Source organism: Theropithecus gelada, chromosome 4 (genome assembly GCF_003255815.1).
Source record: "Theropithecus gelada isolate Dixy chromosome 4, Tgel_1.0, whole genome shotgun sequence".
Classification (NCBI taxonomy): domain Eukaryota; kingdom Metazoa; phylum Chordata; class Mammalia; order Primates; family Cercopithecidae; genus Theropithecus; species Theropithecus gelada.
In genome coordinates, this window is record NC_037671.1 from 55004174 (window position 1) to 55024747 (window position 20574).

The 20574-nt window shown below is 41.8% G+C and overlaps 1 protein-coding gene across 1 annotated transcript; it reads right to left on the reverse strand.

Annotated features, from left to right (window-relative positions):
* Positions 1–2572: 2572 nt before the first annotated feature.
* Positions 2573–16945, reverse strand: LOC112622506 (glutathione S-transferase A5). The gene is made up of 7 exons (XM_025382300.1): positions 16906–16945; positions 11564–11680; positions 8352–8403; positions 7024–7156; positions 4965–5106; positions 3683–3814; positions 2573–2801 (listed from the first exon to the last, which is right to left on the reverse strand). Exons 2-7 carry the CDS (start codon positions 11648–11650, stop codon positions 2679–2681), a joined length of 669 nt encoding a protein of 222 aa, XP_025238085.1. The 5' UTR covers positions 11651–11680; positions 16906–16945; the 3' UTR covers positions 2573–2678.
* Between the last annotated feature and the right edge of the window lie 3629 nt (positions 16946–20574).

Here is a 20574-nt window from a genome sequence, read left to right on the forward strand (position 1 = left end):
CGCCCTATTTTTATGTTTTTTCCTCTCTGCGTTGCTCAAATCACCCTTCCTGGCCTCTGGGCCTTTGCACATGGTATTTGTCCTGACTGGAATACTCTACTTTCCGCTCCTACTGTGTTTTCTCTATTGTGTCTTTCCCTAGATTAATTTGGCAAGATGTATTCAATATCAGATTTCCCCTTAGACCTTGAGCTCCTGAGAGCAGAGCCTTCTTCTTATTTGAATCCAGTCCTTATTGTCTGGGACAAAGCCTGGACATTGTAGGAGCTCCTAAAATAAGATAGTTTTAAAATTTACATGGAAAAATTCTAGCAAATACGAAAGTAGAGGGAATAATATAACAAGCTTGAAGGTACCCATGACCTGGATTCATCAGTTTCCAGCAACATTTCTTCATCTCTACCAGGTAGTAGATTAAGTTATGTTGGCTCCCAAGAAAGAGAGGTCCGTGTCCAAATCCTTGGGTCCTGTAAATGTGACCTTATTCGGAAAAAGCCTCTTTGCAGATGAAGTTAAGGAACTTGGGATGAGCTCATCCTGGAATATCCAGATAGGCCCTAAATCCAATGACAAGTGTCCCCGCAACATAAAGAACAGAAGACACAGACACGCAGAGGGTGAAGTGCTGGAAGCCCCAGGCAGAAAGTAGAGTGATGTGGCCACGATCCGTGAAAGTCCAGAAATGCCAAGAGCCCCCAGAAGCTGTAGGAGGCAGGGAAGGATTGTTCCCTAGAGCTTCCAGGGGAATGTGGCCTTCACACCCTGACTTCGGACTTCTGGCCTTCAGAATTGTAAGAAAATGCATTTCTGTTGTTTCAAGCCACCCATTTTGTAGGAATCTGTGACAGGAGCCACAAGAAAATGATGCAAACTCCCACATACTCCCTCCACTACCATGGGATTCTTTTCAAGCGAATCCCAGACAGCATATCATTTCATCTGTAAATACTAGTATTCATCTCTAGAAAGGAAGAAGTTCCTTTCCAAACACAATCACACTATGATTATGTTTAATATGATAATCTCTTATCATATTAAAATTCTATAATTCCTTAATTTCATCAAAGCTTCAGCATTCTAGTTCACTTAAGTGTCCTATAAACATTTCTTAGCAGTTTGTTTATTTTGGTCAGCATGCAAGCAAGGTCCTTACAAAGCATTTCAGGGATACGAGTCCATTTTTTTTTTAAATTAATGAATGAATAGAGACAGGTAGAGTGTGTGGTGGTTTGCGTGTTCTCAAAGCCTAGTCTCATATACCCGGGTTCTGTTCTGGAGGTGCATAGAGCTGTATATGGGTCTGTGCAGGTGTCACTGTCCATTGGTGAAGAAGCACTGGGGACACAGCAGGCCAAGCCCCACACCATGAGCTCACAGTACAGGGGAGCAGACACAGTGGCCCTCAGGTGTTACTAGAGGCTCCCTGGGGCTCTGTGGTGGGCAGAGGACAGCCCAGCACTCCTGGGAAGCAATGAGGTAGTGTTAAGTGTGTCCACTGGGAAGAAGCTTGCCAGGCAGGGCTAGCAGATGCACCCAAGCAGGAAGGCAAGAGGCCCCACCATGTCCAGAGGGTTGATTGGGCTGGAGATCAAGGAGTGAGGACGGGTGTGAGGATGCATTCTGTATGCAGTCAGGACTCACTGAAGAATTCTGTGATTTTATTTTCCTATTTGCATTTTAGAACAACTACTCTGATTGTAAATGGAGAAGAGACTAGAGCAAAGTGAAGCTGCAGGTAGGAAGCCTGTGTGTCTGTCTGCTCCCTCAACCACGTCTGCCAGCTGTGGGGAAGCTCACTCTAACAGGAGGAGAGCTCTAATTGCAGAAGCCCAGGTGTCCTGAGAGAGATTCACATTATAAGCCCAGTATGTGGGCGCAGCTAGAAAGCACTCCTAATCTAAGCATTCTGGTACAATGACACACCAGGGAAAAATAATTTTGCATATTGTAATTTGTATGTAATTCACATATACCATCTGTATCTTGGCAGCCCAGGCCTGAGTGGCACTGAGGGAACTAAGAGAAGGCTTATGCCTGGGTCCCCACAGAGCCTTAAGGAGCAGAGTGAGGAAGAGCCAGGAGCACATGTCTGTAAGGGACAATAGGCTGGCCTGAGAGCAGAAGGTGGGTCTGTTGGCTCTTCAGTATTTCCTCATCTCCTAGAAAACTGAGGAATCCACAGTAGACAGAATCATTGTTTTGCAAATGCATCAGAAAGAACACTTTTATCAGAAATAAAATGACTGTCCAGGAAAAGAAGAAAATGTCTTTATGCCATTACCCAGAATGGTAACTCTTCTGTGCATACCTGAAAATGTCAGGAGCGCATTTCTACATTGACATTTTAATAGATGGTATGACAAATGTTATAAGACAATTCTTGGAAAGGTCAAACAAACCACATAATCTATAGTTTCTTCTTCTTATCAAATTTTTAATTCCAAGGAAGTGGTAGGTTAGGAGGAGATTGGAAATCTGGATTCATATCAGATCCTAATGAAAACAAATCAATTTTAACTAAGTCGACAAATAAGAGTTATTTATTATTTAATTAGCATGTAATTGGAAAGAGTTTATTAGCTTTACAAGAGGCACAGTCCACACATAGGTAAAGCACTTCATTGTTGCAAACTTTGGAATATTGGTCTTGCATGTCCTTGGCCTCCGTGGCTGCTTTATTACAACCTGAAAATCTTCCTTACTTCTTCTAAACTTTTCACATCCATGGGAGGCTTCCTGGGGCTGCCAGGCTGCAGAAACTTCTTCACCGTGGGCAGGTTGCTGATTCTGGTTTTCAGGGCCTGTAATTCACAAAGCACAGCCTCAGAGTGAAGCCAAGGCCTGCCACCACCATTAATACCATCCAGGGAATCTGACCCCTCCTGCCAAACACCAAGCGAGTGTCCTCCATCAGCACCAGCATGGAGGCAGAAACAGACACCCAGTGAGAAATGAAGATAAGAGGAAGGACATGTAGCTCACTTTATTTTCCCCAAAGATATCGTTCAGATTTTAAGCAGCTCAGTCATCCCTTTCTCCTTACATATTAATCCTATAGATTAGTGACTCTTGTATAAGACAAGAAAAAATAATGTGCCTGTGGGATATCAACACAGATCAGTCTCTAAGCAGAAGTAAAAATATGGGGAAATGAATTGGAAAGGAAAATGTTATAGAAAATATTAAAGACAAACCATGGGACCACCTTTTCTCAGTGAGCGATACAGTGTGGGGGACAGAGTGCTGGAGAGCTGTGCAGAGAGGAACACAATGTCTGACAGCAGGAGCCGGAGCCCAGGGAGAAAACCAGATGGAAAGGGCCCTGCTCAGACTGACTTAATGCGGGAAGACAAGGGCACATATGGGATAAAGGATGTCACAGAGAATTCAGAAACAGAAACCACATTGAAATAGAGGGATGGGGAGGATGCTGGGCCCTGGGTCCTTCCCATGATAAAAGGCAAAATACTCTTTGCGGGGTAGCATGCACCACAAATTTCCTTTCCATAACAAAAGTGTTTTCATTCCTCAACATTGGAGCCTGGAAGCTGATTTTGGAGACCCTGGGGCACTGAAGGCCTGGAGAAGGCTGGCGTCAAAACATGGTCAGTCCCAGGACCCAGATACAAGATCCCAAGATGGGAGATGTGGGGTTGCCTCTCTGGGCTGCGAAATGGGTCACCTTCAGCAGAGGGAAGCTGGAGATAAGGCTGGAGTCAAGCTCTTCCACATAGTAGAGAAGTTCCACCAGGTGAATATCAGCCCGGCTCAGCTTATTGCCAACAAGGTAGTCTTGTCCATGACTCTTTAAGACCTAGAGAATTGGAGGAATCAGATCAGGAACACATGCCCACCCAGGCTGGGACCCCTGCTTCTTTCAGAGCCTCTTCACCCTGACTTTCCCCACCTCTGTTGCCTTACTGCATGGGTGCAGAAATCCAGAGCTTTCTCCACATTATCTGAATGAATGAGAGAGTAAGAAGTGTGACTCTACTCACTCCTCAGTTGGAGCTCAGGATCCCATTTTCTCTTCTCATTCCACATCACTGTGGCATCTACACCACCCACCCAGCTTGCTTCTTCCACATAGGCCAGGGGCATAGCACCCGCCGCCACATGTTATGTCTGCCCTAGGCCCTACAGTGTGGAGCCCTCACATTCAGGACGTGGCTCTACGTTCTGCTCTCTCCCTCTCCAATCTCCCTTGGGCAGTGACTCCACCTTCATGACAACACTCTTTCCCCAGAAGGAGACTATTTCAGAGTCCCCATTTCTCCTTGTCTGCTCTCCTCATTCCCTGCTCTGTCTCCCTGGGATCTGTAGTAAACCTGGGTGAACCTGAATTCATCATCTTTCTTACAGCATTGACTCTCACTCCTGACTGGCACTATGTTATAATCTGCAAGCTGAAGCGTTTACAGGTGAACTGCACTGATGTCTACAACTTACTATAAAATGCATTTTGCAAAATCTTCCTCTGCATCCCACAATCACTCTTCTTTTTAAAAATACACATCTCTAAAATAATACAGTATTCTCTGGTTGGGCAATTGGTCTCCCGTCTTCCTGCACATGGTACCAGAATGTGTTCTGATGGATCATTTTCATCATGTTCGTCTTCAATCAAAGTCCATGGGGTTCCATAGACTCAACAGCAACCTCTAGTGTGGTCAAGAGCCTTCCACAGCCCATGTTCTACTTATGAACACGAAAGTTTGTTGAACAGATAATTTAATGTTGGGGTCCGTAAATTAACATTTTACTGGAAAATTATAGCTTGGGTGTAAGTGATACAATTGCTTCTCCAAGCCTATTTTCATAAAATGCCTAGAGAGCCAGAGCGCTGCATTGGTGTTCAGGAAGTCTCACTGAAAGTGAAGGTCAGTGCCTCAGGAATGCCTAGCCACTATTTTTCTACTGGCCTCTAAACTCAGTTCCCCAAAACACTGAACAGTTTCACTTACTTTTTCAAAGGCAGGGAAATAGCGGTTTTGAATTTTCTCTTTGACCAAGGCAGTCTTGGCATCTCTTTCCTCAGGTTGACATGTGATCAGAAGAGAGACCATTTCAGTCAAATCTACTATACCTTCTGTATACATATCAATCCTGAAAGACAAGCAAACGGTCAAATGCCTTTTGCCTTAGATTTTATAGGTTTATAAAAACCTAAGAGAATAGAGGGTCAGATGGTGGCAAAGTAATTCACCTCCAGTGAGTGAGTGCGTTTCATAGTCTAGTAATTATGCTCTGATTTTTACAGGTATATTAACATTTGTGTCTTAAAACAACCTATCAAGGTAGATAGATCTCTAAATTTTGTTACACACATGACCTAATACAGGAAAAAGAGCATCGGTGGTCACAGTCATGAAAGAAATCCGTGGAATCACTGCCAGTACCCACTGGTGCTGTGCCAAGATTTATCATCTCCATTGTGGTTTGTTCTGTGCATGAACTTAGTGTGAGTCAAATGGCCAAAGACCTGCCCCCTAAGTAATCCTAAGAGAGTCCCTGGCACAACCTTCTCAGCCTATTTCTTGTCCTCTCTCATCATTTTACAGCTCCCAGGGCTCCTATGCCCCAGATTATCAGTTCTTCCAATTACACCCATGAAACATGTTTCCACAGCCCTCTCCACGTACTGTTGCCCAACTCTAGTCATGTGTGACTTTCTGGAGACCCCACCTAAGAATCCCCTTCCCTGGTGAAATTCTCTATTCAGTTACAACCAGTGCAAACTTTTCTTCTTTTGTGTCAAACTGGAGTTTCACAATACTTTTTAAAATAAGAGCTTTATTGATGTATGTGCACGTACTATAATTGCAATCTGTTAAATTATACTACTGAGTGGTTTTTGGTGCATTCACAGAATTCTGTAAAAATCATCACAGTCTAATTCCAGAATTATTCTTATCATCCTGATAAGGACATCTGTACAATTAGTAGTATTCATTTTTCCCCGAGCCCCACTTCTTTAGCTCCAGACAACCACTAATCTACTTTCTACCTCTATGGATTTGAATATCTGGACATTTCATACAAAAAGAATCCTATAATGCGTGGCCTTCTGCATCTCATTTCTTTTATGTAACATGTCTTTATGGTTTAACCATCTTGTAGCTTGCATCAGTACTTCATTACTTTTCATGACCAAACATCATTCCATGGCATGGCTAAGGCACATTTTTCTCCTCCATTTATTGATTGATGGATATTTGGGTTGTTTCCACTTTTTGAATACTATGAGCATTGTTATTTGCATTGTTCATTTATGTAAGAGATGTAGTGTGGATGTATTTTTGATTGTTTGGGGATGTACCTACTAGAGCAACTGCTGGGTCATTGGTAATACTATGCTAAAGTTTTTGAGAAGCTGCCAACAGTTCCATTCAGAATTTATTTGGAATCATGTGGTCTCCTCACAACAGAGAGTAGACCCCAGGGCTTTGCTGGTATTGAATCAATCTGGCTGTTTCAGCCTTCCATCCATGTGTCAAGGTAACCCCAGCATCCTGGGCGCTAGCCTCTACTAGCCCTGCTCAAGTATTCCAGTCCATATAATTGGTTGGTAATTTAGGCTCCTGGTCATCATTCTTGGAATTACTGGGATCTGAGATTCAGCTTATTTGCAGCTTTCCCTCCCTAGTCCTTCATCTACAGACTCTCAAACATTCTATGCCTTGCCCTACACTATTGACTAGAGTCTAGCCTCTGAAGCTCTGAGTACCTGAATCACGATTGCCTATCCTCCTCAGTTCATAGGGTTTATGAGTGTTTGGAAACCTTTGTCAGGGTGCTGGATCCATGGACAGCATCCTCTTCTAGAATCACCCTCACCTGAACCCTCCCCATGTTCACTGTTCCCTCATCTCCATGGGACTCTGCAATACTGGACCTCAGTATGTACGCCCAAGGCCCAGCCTGCTGCTGGTCATGATGCCCTGCCATGGTCCCACCCACTCAGGGAAGGACCTAAATCACTCTGTGTTCTCTGTGGAGGAAAGAACAGAAAATATACCGTACAGGGCTCTCTCCTTTATGTCTTTCCCGTAGAGGTTGTATTTGCTGGCAATGTAGTTGAGAATGGCTCTGGTCTGCACCAGCTTCATCCCATCAATCTCAACCATTGGTACTTGCTGGAACAGCAAACTCCCATCTTTAGAAAGAAGGGAAAAAAGGGAGGATGAAATGTCTATGAAACCCACCCTTTCAGGATGAAAAAAATGGTTTTGGAAATGGCTAAATTTGTGAAAGGAAAAAGAAATTATTGCCTGGTAAGATTTCATTTGAAATAACTTTTTTCCTTGTTTTGTTTTTTGAGACAGAGTCTTACTCTGTCACCCAGGCTGGAGTGCAGTGGGACAATCTCAGCTCACTGTAACCTCCTCCTCCTGGGTTCAAGCAAGTCTCCTACCTCAGCCTCCTGAGTAGTCAGGATTACAGGCTTGCACCACTGCACATGGCTAATTTTTGTATTTTTAGTAGAGATGGGGTCTTATCATGTTGGCCAAACAGTTCTCGAACTCCTGACCTCAAATGATCCACGCGCCTCAGCCTCCCAAAGAGCCGGGATTACAGGCCTAAGCCACCACACCAGGCCCAAACAACATTTTTTAAAAGCTTCCTGTAGTTCTTCTTTTTCTTAAGAAGCTTCCTTTTACTTTTTAATCCTGTTATTTCATTTTTGTTTTTATTTCCCCTCCAGATACATAGTGGGACTCTTGTATTTTTTTGTGTTGATTTATCTTCATGGATATTTTAGGAAGAGGTTGGGACAAGTTACAATAGGACTGGCAACAAGATGCCATTTAAAACGGGAAGTTCGCAGGGTAAGTTTCATTGTGTTTGTCACATTTAAGGCAGGTTCTGAGAGGTTTTTATGTAAGGGTCCCTTTCTCTGCTCTTCAAAGCCTGCAATAGTGCTGCAGTGTTACTTTGTCACGCCCCACCCCAAGAAAGAAAAACCTCAAGGCAATGGCCACATGGATTTCTCCTCCTTTCGACTAGCACGTGTTCTTGCATGTGCTTGGATGGGGAGGGCTGTATGGGATCCTCTACTGATGACCACAGCTCATTCATGGTGTCCCAAGCATGAAAACAAAGAAAGGACTTTCTCTGGGGGCGGGAGATCATTCCTCTAACAAATAGTCTGAGAGGTCTGGTCCTTTCAGCCTGGAGAGAGTTGCCAGACCTGTTCAAGGGGCCACATCCTTTCCATCTTAACCACTTTCTCTCTCTGCACCATGTCCAAATACCACCCCTCACACACATAGGCATTACTGGCTGCTCAACCTTCCCTCTGTACTTTCTACTAGATACACTCATCAGAGGCACCTAGAGATTGATCTTACCATTTCTTAACTTGTCCAAATCTTCTGCAGATTCTAGAAATTTCTCTTCAAACTGGAAGCAGAAACAGTAAATGGATTCTTGTTAGTTCATTCTATTATAGACTTGTGACCTTGATGGCCCCTATCTGGTGCATGATTTGGGGAATATAAGACTTCTGAGTTTGGCAGGGTACCCAGAGGGGTCTGATCATGGCCATTTGGAAATTTAGACCTAAATCATAGAGAAAAGTGCATGGGTCAGAGCACATAGCTGCTCAATCTTCTAGTTCACTTCACCTCCACCCTGATCTCATGAATGTGTATGATTAGGTCATGTTTTGAGAGGGGACGTCACTGGAGAAAAGGCACTGAGCAGTTCTTCTAGTTATGGTGTTGTCATATCTTAGGAAAGCCTGTGTCTCCAGGTGAGATTAGACCACAGCCTTGTTTGTCCCCAGTATGGGGCGTGCCATGGGCTAATGGCCATCAAATATTCTGCCACCAAGGAGCCTCTGCTGTAATTTGTATCGCCCCACTTCTTGGGAGCCCTGCTAAGGGTGAAATAGGTCGCCGCTGTTACACAGCTTTAACACTTGTAATTCTAACTTTCTCTTCTGAAGTACATGGAACCCAATAGGGTAAAATTCTCAATTTAATAAAGGAATTAGAGTACCACACTAACATTATTTTTAATGAAAGCCTCTGGTTTCTGATGTGGTTTTGTGGGTTCAATATCACCATTTTCATGTACTGGCTTCTTGACTTTGGACATGTACCAAATCTGTGTCTGAGTATGCTAATCTATGAAATGGGTATACTTACGGTAGCTGTGGTATAGGATGAGATCAAGATTAAATTGCAAGGTCACACAAAGCACTTAGAAAAGTAGCAGGTGTGTAGTAGCTGCTCATTAAATATATGTTATCTTTAGAATTTTGGAACTATACTTAGTTCTTGATCTACATCCAGTAACTTAAACCTGGGAGTAAATTCCACCTTGTCCTGGACAAGTCACTTTGGTGGAAATGGCAGCCAGCAACAAGACTGTCTCAATCTGACCAGAAGCTATGGGTGGATGCAGGTATTTAATACAGATATGAAATTCAGTTATTACATGATGATGCAGTTGACTTAAATAGGCAGAGTATGTCAAACCAAAAGTCTAAGCAAAAGTTCTCAAGGTTTTTTGGATTTCAATGTTGTTATGATCTGGTTCCAGTCTTGACTCTGCCTCAAAATAGCTGTGTGATCTAGGAATTATTACTTAAAATCTTCAAGCCTTACATTCTTCATCTGCAATATTTTCTTAAATGGAATTTTGTAATGTTTTCAAAATGCAAGATACAGGGCCTGACCCACATACATCAAGTAATAAACAGTAGTGACGTTTGCAGTGGCTAATTATACTTTAGGGAGTTCTTTATGGTGAAATGTCAGGAATTTGGGGGTTTCTAGCTTGCTCCATGGAACAGAGTTTGTTGTGGATCTATGATCACACAGGACCAGGATCTAGAGGTCATGGAGGTGCGTGCCAACAATTAACAAAGCGTCCAGTTCAGGACAAACCTAAGGAATGGTGGGTGGTTCAGCCAGGAGGGTGGCCGAGGTGCGGTGGGGTTGGCAAGTGGGATGTGCTTGTGAGGTTGAGGACTGGGTTATGATCATCAGCCCTAGGGCCCTGAGACTCCAGAAGCCTGAGCAAGGTCTGCATTCAGGCGGGATGGAGACCAGGGAGCCTGGGTTCCTCTCAGCCTTGCCCCTCCCTCCCTCCCTCCTGCTGAACTCTTCCTGCCCAGGCTCTGACCACATCCCTGAGCTGCAGAGCTGATGTCTGGGTGACAGTGAAACAGGGTGTTCGTTTGTACAAAGGAAACAACCTGGAATGATAGTGTTTGGATTTCTTGTGTGATTATTTCTTCATAGGATTGAGAAAGGGTGAGGCTTAAGTCCCAAGCCTTCGTGAAGCAATGGAGAAAGTGCCATCCCGAGGTTCAGGTCCACACGGCGCTGTGAGGCTGAAGAGGCGCCCTAGAAGTTCCCTTCACAGGATACCACCTCACCTGAAACCCTCCTTTTCAGCTGCCACCTGAGGGACAAGATCTCCTGAGTTTGTCCATGACTTACCCCCGAGGAAAACCCTCAGGCAGTTACTGAGGGACTCTGGTCTGGACTGGGAAGTGTTTTTCTCAGTGACACATCTAGAGGGCAGCGCTTAGTGGAGTCCCATAGACACCTCCCAGTGTTTCCTGCTCAAACATCCAGGAGGATGACCTGGTAACACTGGGGAATGCTTGGGTGTTCTAGAAGCCTCCACCCCTCATTTTAACCACGTGTTTACTTGTCTGCATCCTCATAGACATGCAGGCCGCCCCAGGGCAGGGACTGTGTCTGTCTTCTTCACTGTCTATCTCCATGACCTAGTATGGAACCTGGAATTAATAAGTGCTCAACCAAATAATTGCTGTGAATGTAGTCAATCTTTAATAGGTAATTTGTTACAATCCACTTCCTTCCGCCTCTCATTTGTAGTTTACATTTTGCATTTTACCTCTGACTACAACCTTCTTTTAATATTATGTATTTTTATTGTTTTATTGTGGAAATTATGAACAAGAATAAAAATAAACAGAAAAGCGTAATAATTCTGCTTATACTTCTCACCTAGAATAAATAATTATCAACCAAAATCAATGTGATATTATATATAGGTGGGCATAAATATATTTATTTATTTACCATAAATATATTTATTTATACCCACCTACTTCTCCTCTTGTAATAATTCCAAGGAAATCCCAGATCCATATGATTAATCCTTAAATACTTCAATGTGTTTTCCTAAAACACATAAACTATTCTAAAGGCAGCCATAGTACATTATCACACATTAAATATTAACAATAATTCTTTCATGTCATCAAATAGTCAATATTCATGTTTCTAATTGTTGTATGAATGCCACAAATTATTTTTTACACTTTGTTTAAATTCTAATCCACTTAAGTTCTACGCTTTGTGATTAGTTTCTTAATTATATTTTAATATGTATGCTTTTAGATGAGAAGAAATTTTAACAATTGTTAGGTCAAATCTGTTCATCTTTTTCTTAATTACAGTCCATTTTTATTTAAGGCACAATGCTTCAGTAAGTAATCATTGCATAGTTTCTGTGGGAAAAGCATGTGATAATGCAATTTTAAATCCAACTTAAGATGACGTAACTCAGAACCTACCTCTACTCCAGCTGCAGCCAGGAGCCACCGGATGGGCTCCATTCTGCCCCGTGCATTGAGGTAGTGGAGCTTGGGTTTCTCTGCCATGATAGCAGTCTTCTGGAGGTTTCTCTAAGTCTGAATCAATGAATGAATAATTGAAGCCATAGAATCAAAATGTACTTTAGGATGTGTGGTTGAGAACCACCAACAATGCTAAAGAACAAGCTGCCTTCTTCAAGACTGGGTTGGAGGAGTTCCTGGAATGTTTTCTTGGCCCAAATTGTTACCCAGCAGTGACCACCCTCAGATTCCAGCAAACCAGTCTCAAGTCTTCATTGGCTAACTGTGACTTTTCTTGGCAGCCTAAGAGGTGAGAGTATGTGGTAATAATACATGTATAGGAGTTAATGGGAAGAGGAAGAATTCAAGAACTAGTATTTATTGAAAACTTCCTAATGATCCTTCCTCAATGCTAGTCCCTTTTAATATTTTATATCTTTAACCCTCCTTATAGTACCATGAAATGGTTGTTATCTCCATTTTTTAGTTAATGAAATGGAACATCAGAGAAATGCAATGTTCACAGTCACACTCCAGTTGGTGATGGACATGAATATCTACACGAAGGACTAAAATGAAGGCATGCCTGGAAGCCAGCTGGGTGAATGCCTTGGGAACCCATGAACTGGTTGTGAACCCAGAGGATGTCACTGACAGGGAGGACCAGCAGGGAGCTAAGTCACCCTTCAGCTCTTTGGCTGTGAGACTGCATTTGATCAAAACCAGAAATTAGGCTTCAGACTTAACTATAGCTAGAATATCCAAATTATTTCAACAGACAGAGAATGCTAATCCCTTGCTTCTTTTGGCATTCTATATTCTAACTCTGTGGGGGGCATTTTGTTTTATAATCTGGCAAAAGAGATGCTGCTGCATTAACTTTGCAAGATATGGAAGGAGCTAGCATTTATTCAATGTCAGTCACTCACTGGTCATTCTTCTAAACTTCTCTTCATTTTATCCTACAAAAATCACCTAAGGTGAATGCTGTAGCTATTCTCATTTTACAGTTAAGGATACTGAGGTTTTTAAAGTAACTTGCCCAGATTAAGTGGTGGATCTGGGATTCAGACTCACTGCTATTAAAAACCAAGGACTGAGTCTTATTTTCTGTGTTAGTGTTTCTCAAATATGCATGGTAATCTTTCAGTAGATTGTGAAATCCCACTACTTTTTAAAAAAAAATAGAAAAGAATAGAAAATATCAGTGAGTCTGACATGTGGAAGGGTAAGTAATGTTTCATGAGTTGTTAGTTTCAGTTATCTGTATGTTGTGTGTATGGATGTTTGCATGTGTGCACGCTGACTTGGTCATTGTAAATGGTTAGAGATAAATTGAGTGGGCTCATCAGTGAAGTTTGATAGCCCTTGCTCTATCCCAGGCTGTTTGGGAGGTGGAACACAGCAGAGTATCAGAGAATGAAAACCAGTGGCTGCAGGGACAGATGCAACTAATTGTCTCATGAATGTGAGTGGAAAGACACAGGACTCACTGAAAGCAGGAGTTCCAGTGCCAGGACTTAGGAACAGTTGCATTTTCTCTCCAAACCCCTAGCTCTGATATTAAACATTAGGATTCTTCTTGCAATGTTTTGTGGTTGTTGAGTTTAGGAGAAAAATATACTTGCCTTTAACAACTAATGTATTTCTTTCTTTCTTTTCTTTTTTTTTTTTTGAGACGGAGTTTCACTGTTTTTTCCCAGGCTGGAGTACAATGACGTGATCTCAGCTCATGCAACCTCAGCCTCCCAGTTTCAAGTGATTCTCCTGCCTCAGCCTCCCAAGTAGCTTGGACTACCAGCACATGCCACCACACCCAGCTAATTTTGTATTTTTAGTAGAGACAGGGTTTCAGCATGTTGGCCAGGCTGGTCTCGAATGCCCGACCTCAGATGATCCGCTTGCCTCAACCTTCCAAAGTGCTGGAATTACAGGCGTGAGCCACTGCACCTGCCCTCAACCAATGTACTTCTAAAAATGTATGTATGACTTAAATTTAGACATCGAAATCTTTTTTATATACTTTAAATTCTGGGGTACATGTGCAGAATATGCAGATTTGTTACATATGTTTGCATGTGCCATGCTGGTTTGCTGCACCTATCAACCAGTCATCTACATTAGGTATTTCTCCTAATGCTATCCCTCCCCAACTCCCCCACCCCACTATAGGTCCCGGTGTGTGACGTTCCCCTCCCTGTGTCCATGTGTTCTCCTTGTTCAACTCCCACTTATGAGTGGGAACATGCAGTGTTTTGTTTTCTGTTCTTGTGTTAGTTTACTGAGAATGATGGTTTCCAACATCATCCATGTCCCTGCAAAGGATATGAACTCATGCTTTTTTTATGGCTGCATAGTATTCCTTGGTGTATATGTGCCACATTTTCTTTATCCATTCTATCACTGATGGGCATTTAGGTTGGTTCCAAGTCTTTGCTATTGTGAACAGTGCCGCAAGAAACATAAGTGTGCATGAGTCTTTATAGTAGAATGATTTATAATCCTTTGAGTATATACCCAGTAATGGGATTGCTGGGTCAAATGGTATTTCTAGTTCTAGATCCTTGAGGAAGCACCACACTATCTTCCACAATGGTTGAACTAATTTACACTCCTACCAACCGTGTAAAAGCATTCCTATTTATCCACATCCTCTCCAGCATCTGTTGTTTCCTGACTTTTTAAGGATCGCCATTCTGACTAGCATAAGATGGTATCTCATTGTGATTTTGATTTGTATTTCTCTAATGACCAGTGATCATGAGCTTTTTTTCATATGTTAGTTGGATGCATAAATAGAAATCAAAATCTTTTAAATGTCTACATTTTAAAAAGTGGGAGTCAATAGTTTAGCCTTTGAAAAGTAAAAAATTCTTTGAAATCATACTGAATCAACTCACCTGTTTTGTACCTAGATATTTTGACATTGTACTTTCCTAACTTGGGAAATGGAAATAGCATTATTCAGCAGAAAGAAAGGGAGAGTGAAATTCACACGAAAGTGTGGGGTGTAGTTGTTTAATTGTTATGGATTAGTTCACAGTGTTGTAACTCTAATCCCCACACTAAGCTCCCTTAGCCATTGATTGAGGATCATGTTTCAACAGGAAATAAATTTTTATCTTACATAATATTTTATCACAATTCTCCTGCTGATAACTAACATTTCACCTTCTCAATATGAGGTTTCCAAGGGTGAGGTTAAGACTAGGACAAAGGTTACCATTGAGCTTGGCTGGGTCAACAGAAAATGAGAACCAGAGAGCTCAAGGATTTGCCATGGGTCACATACACATGCTGCTAATTCACGGTCAATATCTAGGGAGTGTGTCTACCTTCTGCAACAACCCTGGGAAATGGCTCCTATTATCTGAATTAAAGATGGGCACACTGAGTCTCAGAGAGCTAAAGCACCTGTCCCATGCTGCACACTTGGTGAGTGCTGGGTCAGCCTGAACTTCTGATTGCAGGTCCAGAGCTTTTCCACTCCACCCCATAACCTGGCTCTCAGCTCCTCTCTGAGAAGTTGTTTTATATTTTCCTATTCAGAGTATATTAGCCAACTAAATGTTGGAAGGAGAGGGTGAGACAGGAACATCTAATCCCTGAGTTCCTCCTGTGAGCAACTCTTCAGGGGCTTGCTTGGAAGAAAAAATTAATAAAAGTGTGCCTTTCTCTACTTTGACAACCTAAAATCCAGAGTGAGTTGAAGACTAGTATAATTGTATTTACATCAATTAAAAATGGGCTTGTTTTAACGGAATGTAAGCTCTCATAATTCCAGGAGTTAATTAAAAGAGTTACATCTCTGAGTTTGTCCCAATGACACTGTTTCTTATCAGAGAGAAGGGAGAATGAGATAAACCAGGATTCCTCCCATTATGAGGTTCATAAAAGCTGTAGGTTGTTTAATCTCTTTAATTCTTAGAATAGAGGTAGTTATTTCTAGTTTTGTAGGTTGTTGAGAAAGTTAAATGAGATAATGTACCAAAAATTCATAGTAGGCACTCAGGAATCGGTGTTTGCTCTTGTCCCAATGCTTAGAAGATGGGTAAGTCTCTGGACACATTGAGTAGCCCATGGATCCTTTTTCTTTGATCTATCTATCCATCAATTATTTTACCTATCAGCAATCTATGTATATGTATCTATTTATAATCCCTGTCTACCCATCCACGTATGTATTATTTTATCTATCTATCGTTCTATGCATCTATCTATCTGTAATCTGTCTGTCTCTTCATCATCTATTACCTATCTTGTATCCATCTCTCTATATCTCTATATTTTGGCCATAGAACTCTAATAGGATTACATTTTTATATGAATCCAGACTTATATCAAATCTGTCATATGATGGCTCTGTTTCTCTCTCTCTTTCCTTTCTAGCTCCTGTACAGAGATTAATGATATTCACTAATCAGTCCATCTGGATTATCAGGAAGTTTTCAGTGAACATCCAGGCAGTGGGGCGCATCAGTAACACAACCTTGCTTAGCCCCATGAGGTCATGTAGTCCCATGGTTCTCAACCAGGGGGATTTTGTTCCTCTGCTCCAGAGGACACTGAGCAAGGTCTAGAGACATTTTGGGTTGTCACATCTGCGGGGAGGGAGAGAGGGCTACAAATCAGATAGGTAGAGGGCAGGGATGCCTAGAAACATCCTAGAGTGGGCAGGTCAGATCTCCATACAAAGAATTACACCATTCAAAGGGCAGCAACAGTCAGAGCCTCTTTCTTAACTATCCTCTAGATTGGCCATGAGTTGGTAGAACTCCAGGGACAGAATATGACTCATGGTGGAGCTAATTAGTGGCAAAGCCTCAACTAGAATCTAGTTCCCCTGACATTCAAACTAATTTACTCTAATTATAATAAACCTTAGTTTAAAATTTTCACAGCCAATATAGTATTACAGTATCACAATTTACAGCAATTGTGTTTTGACTACTTACATAGAGAAAGAAATTTTTGCATACTTTGCCACTTCCTCCAGCACTGATTATTCTCAGATTGTTTAAATTACTATCATTTCTTTTCTTCTCCTCATGTCATTGTTTCTCATACCATTAAATTCTGAGGCCCTGGTTTTCTAAATTCTTCATTTTTATGTTTCTCTAAAGATGTATCCAACAGAAAAGAAATAAACAATTATTGAACTGTCACCCAAACACACAAAGATGGCACAATATGAGTAAAAACAGACTTTTTCTTGTGCTAAGGACACATACTAGCATATTTTTCTAGGAGGCTAGAGAGGAGAGTGTGAGGCAATGTAGAGAGATTTATAAGATCAGTACTTACTTTGTTAAACGCTGTCACTGTCGTGGCTCGACAACTGAGTTCCGGGTCCTAATGTATTTATAAGCTCATTGTTCCTTTCAATAGTTCCCTCCCACTGAAAGGAGAAGGGTGAAGTTAGGGAGAAGCCACTCCCACACATTTCATGGCCAAGGGACCACCTACTGGATTCTAAGACATGAGTAAGTGATCTGCTTATCAGAAGAAACTGGTTAAACATGTTCCTTTTCAAGGTTGGCAATTAAAGTTCAAATAATACATGTCACCTGGATTTTGCTCTCTCTACAAGTCAGCAAAAATTGGCTTTTTAAAGAAGCTTTTTTTCATGAGTTGGATGCAAGGACTAGGGCAACTGAAAAATCTCTATTGTGAGCATAGCTGGGGGGGATGTCTGTGGAGGGCAAGCTGATGGCACTCTTTTCTTACCGAGTTGCCAAATAAAGTATAGAACATCCATGTCAACGTGAATTTCAGGCAAACAATTAATAATTTTGTAGTTATAGCTATTTCCAAACATGGCATGAAACATGATTATACTGAAATATTCTTTATTGTTTATCTGAAATTCACATTTAGGTGGGTGTCCTGTATTTTATCTGCCAAATCCAGGAACCCTGTTTGCATGTGCTTTTCTCTTTGTGTCACTCAAATTGCCCGTAATATAACAAATCTGAAAGTATCCATCACCTGGATTCATCAATTGCAAATAATCTTTCTTCATCTGTCCCATATAGGTGGTTATGTTGGCCCCCAAGAAAGGTAGGTCCATACGGAAATCCCTAGACCCTGTGAATGTGATCTTGTTTGGAAAAAGGCTCTTTGCCGATGTAATGAAGTAAAAGAATTTGAGATGAGATCATCTTGGTATATCTGGATAGGCCCTGAATCCAATGACAATTATCCTCACAGCAGAGTGAAGAGAAGACACAACATGGCGAGGGTGAGGTGCAGGAAGAAAGAGGCAGCAATTAGAGCGATGTGGCCACTATCCATGAAAGTCCAGAAAGGCCAAGAGCCCCCAGAAGCTAGAAGATGCAGGGAAAGATTCCTGGAAAGCACTCCTAATCCAGGCACTCTGGCACAATGACACACCAGGGAAAAATGATTTTGCATATAGTTATTTGTATGTAATTCACATATACCATCTGTGTCTTGGCAGCCCTGGCCTGAGTAGCACTGAGGGAACTGAGGGAAGGCTCACGACTGGGGCCCCACAGAGCCTTAAGGAGCAGAGTGAGGATGAGCCAGGAATACCCGCCTGTAAGGGACAACAGGGTGGCCTGAGAGAAGAGGGTGGGTCTGTTTGCTCTTCAATATTTCCTCACCTCCTAGAAAACTGAGGAATCCACAGCAGAAAGAATGGTTATTTTGCAAATGGTTAAGGAAGAACACTTTTATCAGAAATAAAATGACTGCAGGAAAAGAAGAAAATGTCTTTATGCCATTACCCAGTATGGTAACTCTTCTCCTGTGCATACCTGAAAATGTCAGGAGCGCATTTCTACATTGACATTTTAATAGATTGTATGACAAATGTTACAGGACAATTCTTGGAAAAGTAAACAAACCACGTAATCTACAGTATTTTTTTTACTGAACTTTTAATTTCACGAAAGTGGTAGGTTAGGAGGAGACTGGAAATCTGAATTCATATCAGATCCTAATGAAAAGAAATTAATTTTAACCAAATCAACAAATAGGAGTTTTATTATTTAATTAGCATGTGATTGGAAAGAGTTCATTAGCTTTACAACAGGAACAATCGATACTTAGGTAAAGTACTTTATTGCTGCAAAACTTTAGAATATGGGTCTTGCATGTTCTTGGCCTCCATGGCTGCTTTATTAAAACCCGAAAGTCTTCCTGGCTTCTTCTAAAGTTATCGCATCCATGGGAGGCTTCCTGGGGCTGCCAGGCTGCAGAAACTTCTTCACCGTGGGCAGGTTGCTGATTCTGGTTTTCAGGCCTGTAATTCACAAAGCACAGCCTCAGAATGAAGCCAAGGCCTGCCACCACCATTTATACCGCCTGGGGAATCTGAGACCCTTCTACACAAAGACCAAGCAAGTCTGCGCCATCAGCACCAGCATGGAGGCAGAAACAGACATTGAGTGAGAAACAAAGATAAAAGGAAGAACGTGTAGCTCACTTGTATTTTCCCCAAAGATGTTGTTCAGTCAGATTTAAATCCACTCAGTCATCCCTATGTTTCTTCTTACATATTAATCCTATAGATTAGTGACTCTTGTATAAGACAAGAAAAATCAACGTGCCTGTGAGATATCAACACAGATCAGTCTCTAAGCAGAAGTAAAAATATGGGGAAATGAGTTGGAAAGGAAAATGTTATAGAAAATATTAAAGACAAACCGTGGGACCACCTTTTCTCAGTGAGCGATACAGTGTGGGGGGCAGAGTGCTGGAGAGCTGTGCAGAGAGGAACACAATGTCTGACAGCAGGAGCCGGAGCCCAGGGAGGAAACCAGATGGAAAGGGCCCTGCTCAGACACACTTGGTGCGGGAAGACAAGGGGACATGTGGGATAAAGGACATCACAGAGAACTCAGGAACAGAAACCACACTGAAATAGAGGGATGGAGAGAGATGCTGGGCGCTGGGTCGTTTCCATGATAAAAGACAAACGCTCTTCATGAGGTAGCATGCACCACACATTTCATGAACGTAATAAGAATCTTTCCCTGCTTGTGAGGAACAAGACTCAACAAGAATCTTTCCCTGATTGTGAGGAATCAGGGCCTGGTGCTAATTCCTTGGTTGGAGCCCAGGCTCTCATTTTCTCTTCTCATTCCACCTCACTGCGGCATCCACACCACCCACTTGGCTTGCATCTTCCACATGGGCCAGGGGCTCAGCACCTGCTACAACATGTTCTGGGTTCCCCAGACCCTACAACATGCAGCCCTGACTTTCAGGGCATGATTCTACACTCTGCTATCTCTCTCCAATATCTCTTGGGCAGTGACTCCACCTTCATGACGGCACTCTTCCCCCAGGAGGAGACTATATCAGAGTCCTCATTTCATTTCTCCTTGTATGCTTTCCTTATTTCCTGCTCTAGGATCTGAAGTAAACCTGGGTGAACTTGAATTTATCCCCTTTCTTGCAACATTGGCACTTACTGATTTCACTGTGTTATAATCTGCATGCCACAGTATCCAGGGTGAATTGCATTGATGTCTGCAACTTACTTTGAAATGCAAAAAAAAAGAAAAATTGTGTCTGACTGAGGGAGACAGGGGTGGAGTGACTGCCACACGTGATAAAGCCCAGATGAGGGGATGTTAATTTTGCTGTCTAGGTGGTTAGTGTACATATGGTCTTAAAATATTTCTTTCAACTATTGTGAATATATAAAATGTTTCATAACAAAATTTTTAGTGATATGTGATATTTATTAAAATATTTCAGCACATTCACATCATAAATAATAAAATGAGAAAACATACAATATCACTGATTTAAGGTAACATTTTGGCAAATACCCTTTCAGACTGTGTATATATATCTAAGTGTAAATAATTACTTGATACATAAAGAAAATGCAACATCAAATGCTATATTGTAGCATACATAGTTCAGAGTCATGTATCATGGGACTCTTTGGTAGAACCTGTGAAATTCTTCCTGACAGTCTATTTTTATACCAT

What these genes read in the sequence shown, in the direction of transcription:
- LOC112622506 (XM_025382300.1), bottom strand. Translation starts at nt 11,650, where the DNA reads ATGGCAGAGAAACCCAAGCTCCACTACCTCAATGCACGGGGCAGAATG. An exon ending in TTTGGACAAGTTAAGAAATG is followed by an intron (nt 7,157 to 8,351) that starts GTAAGATCAATC and finishes TTCTTTCTAAAG; the next exon opens with ATGGGAGTTTGCTGTTCCAG. An exon ending in CCAGCTTCCCTCTGCTGAAG is followed by an intron (nt 2,802 to 3,682) that starts GTGACCCATTTC and finishes TGTGAATTACAG; the next exon opens with GCCCTGAAAACCAGAATCAG.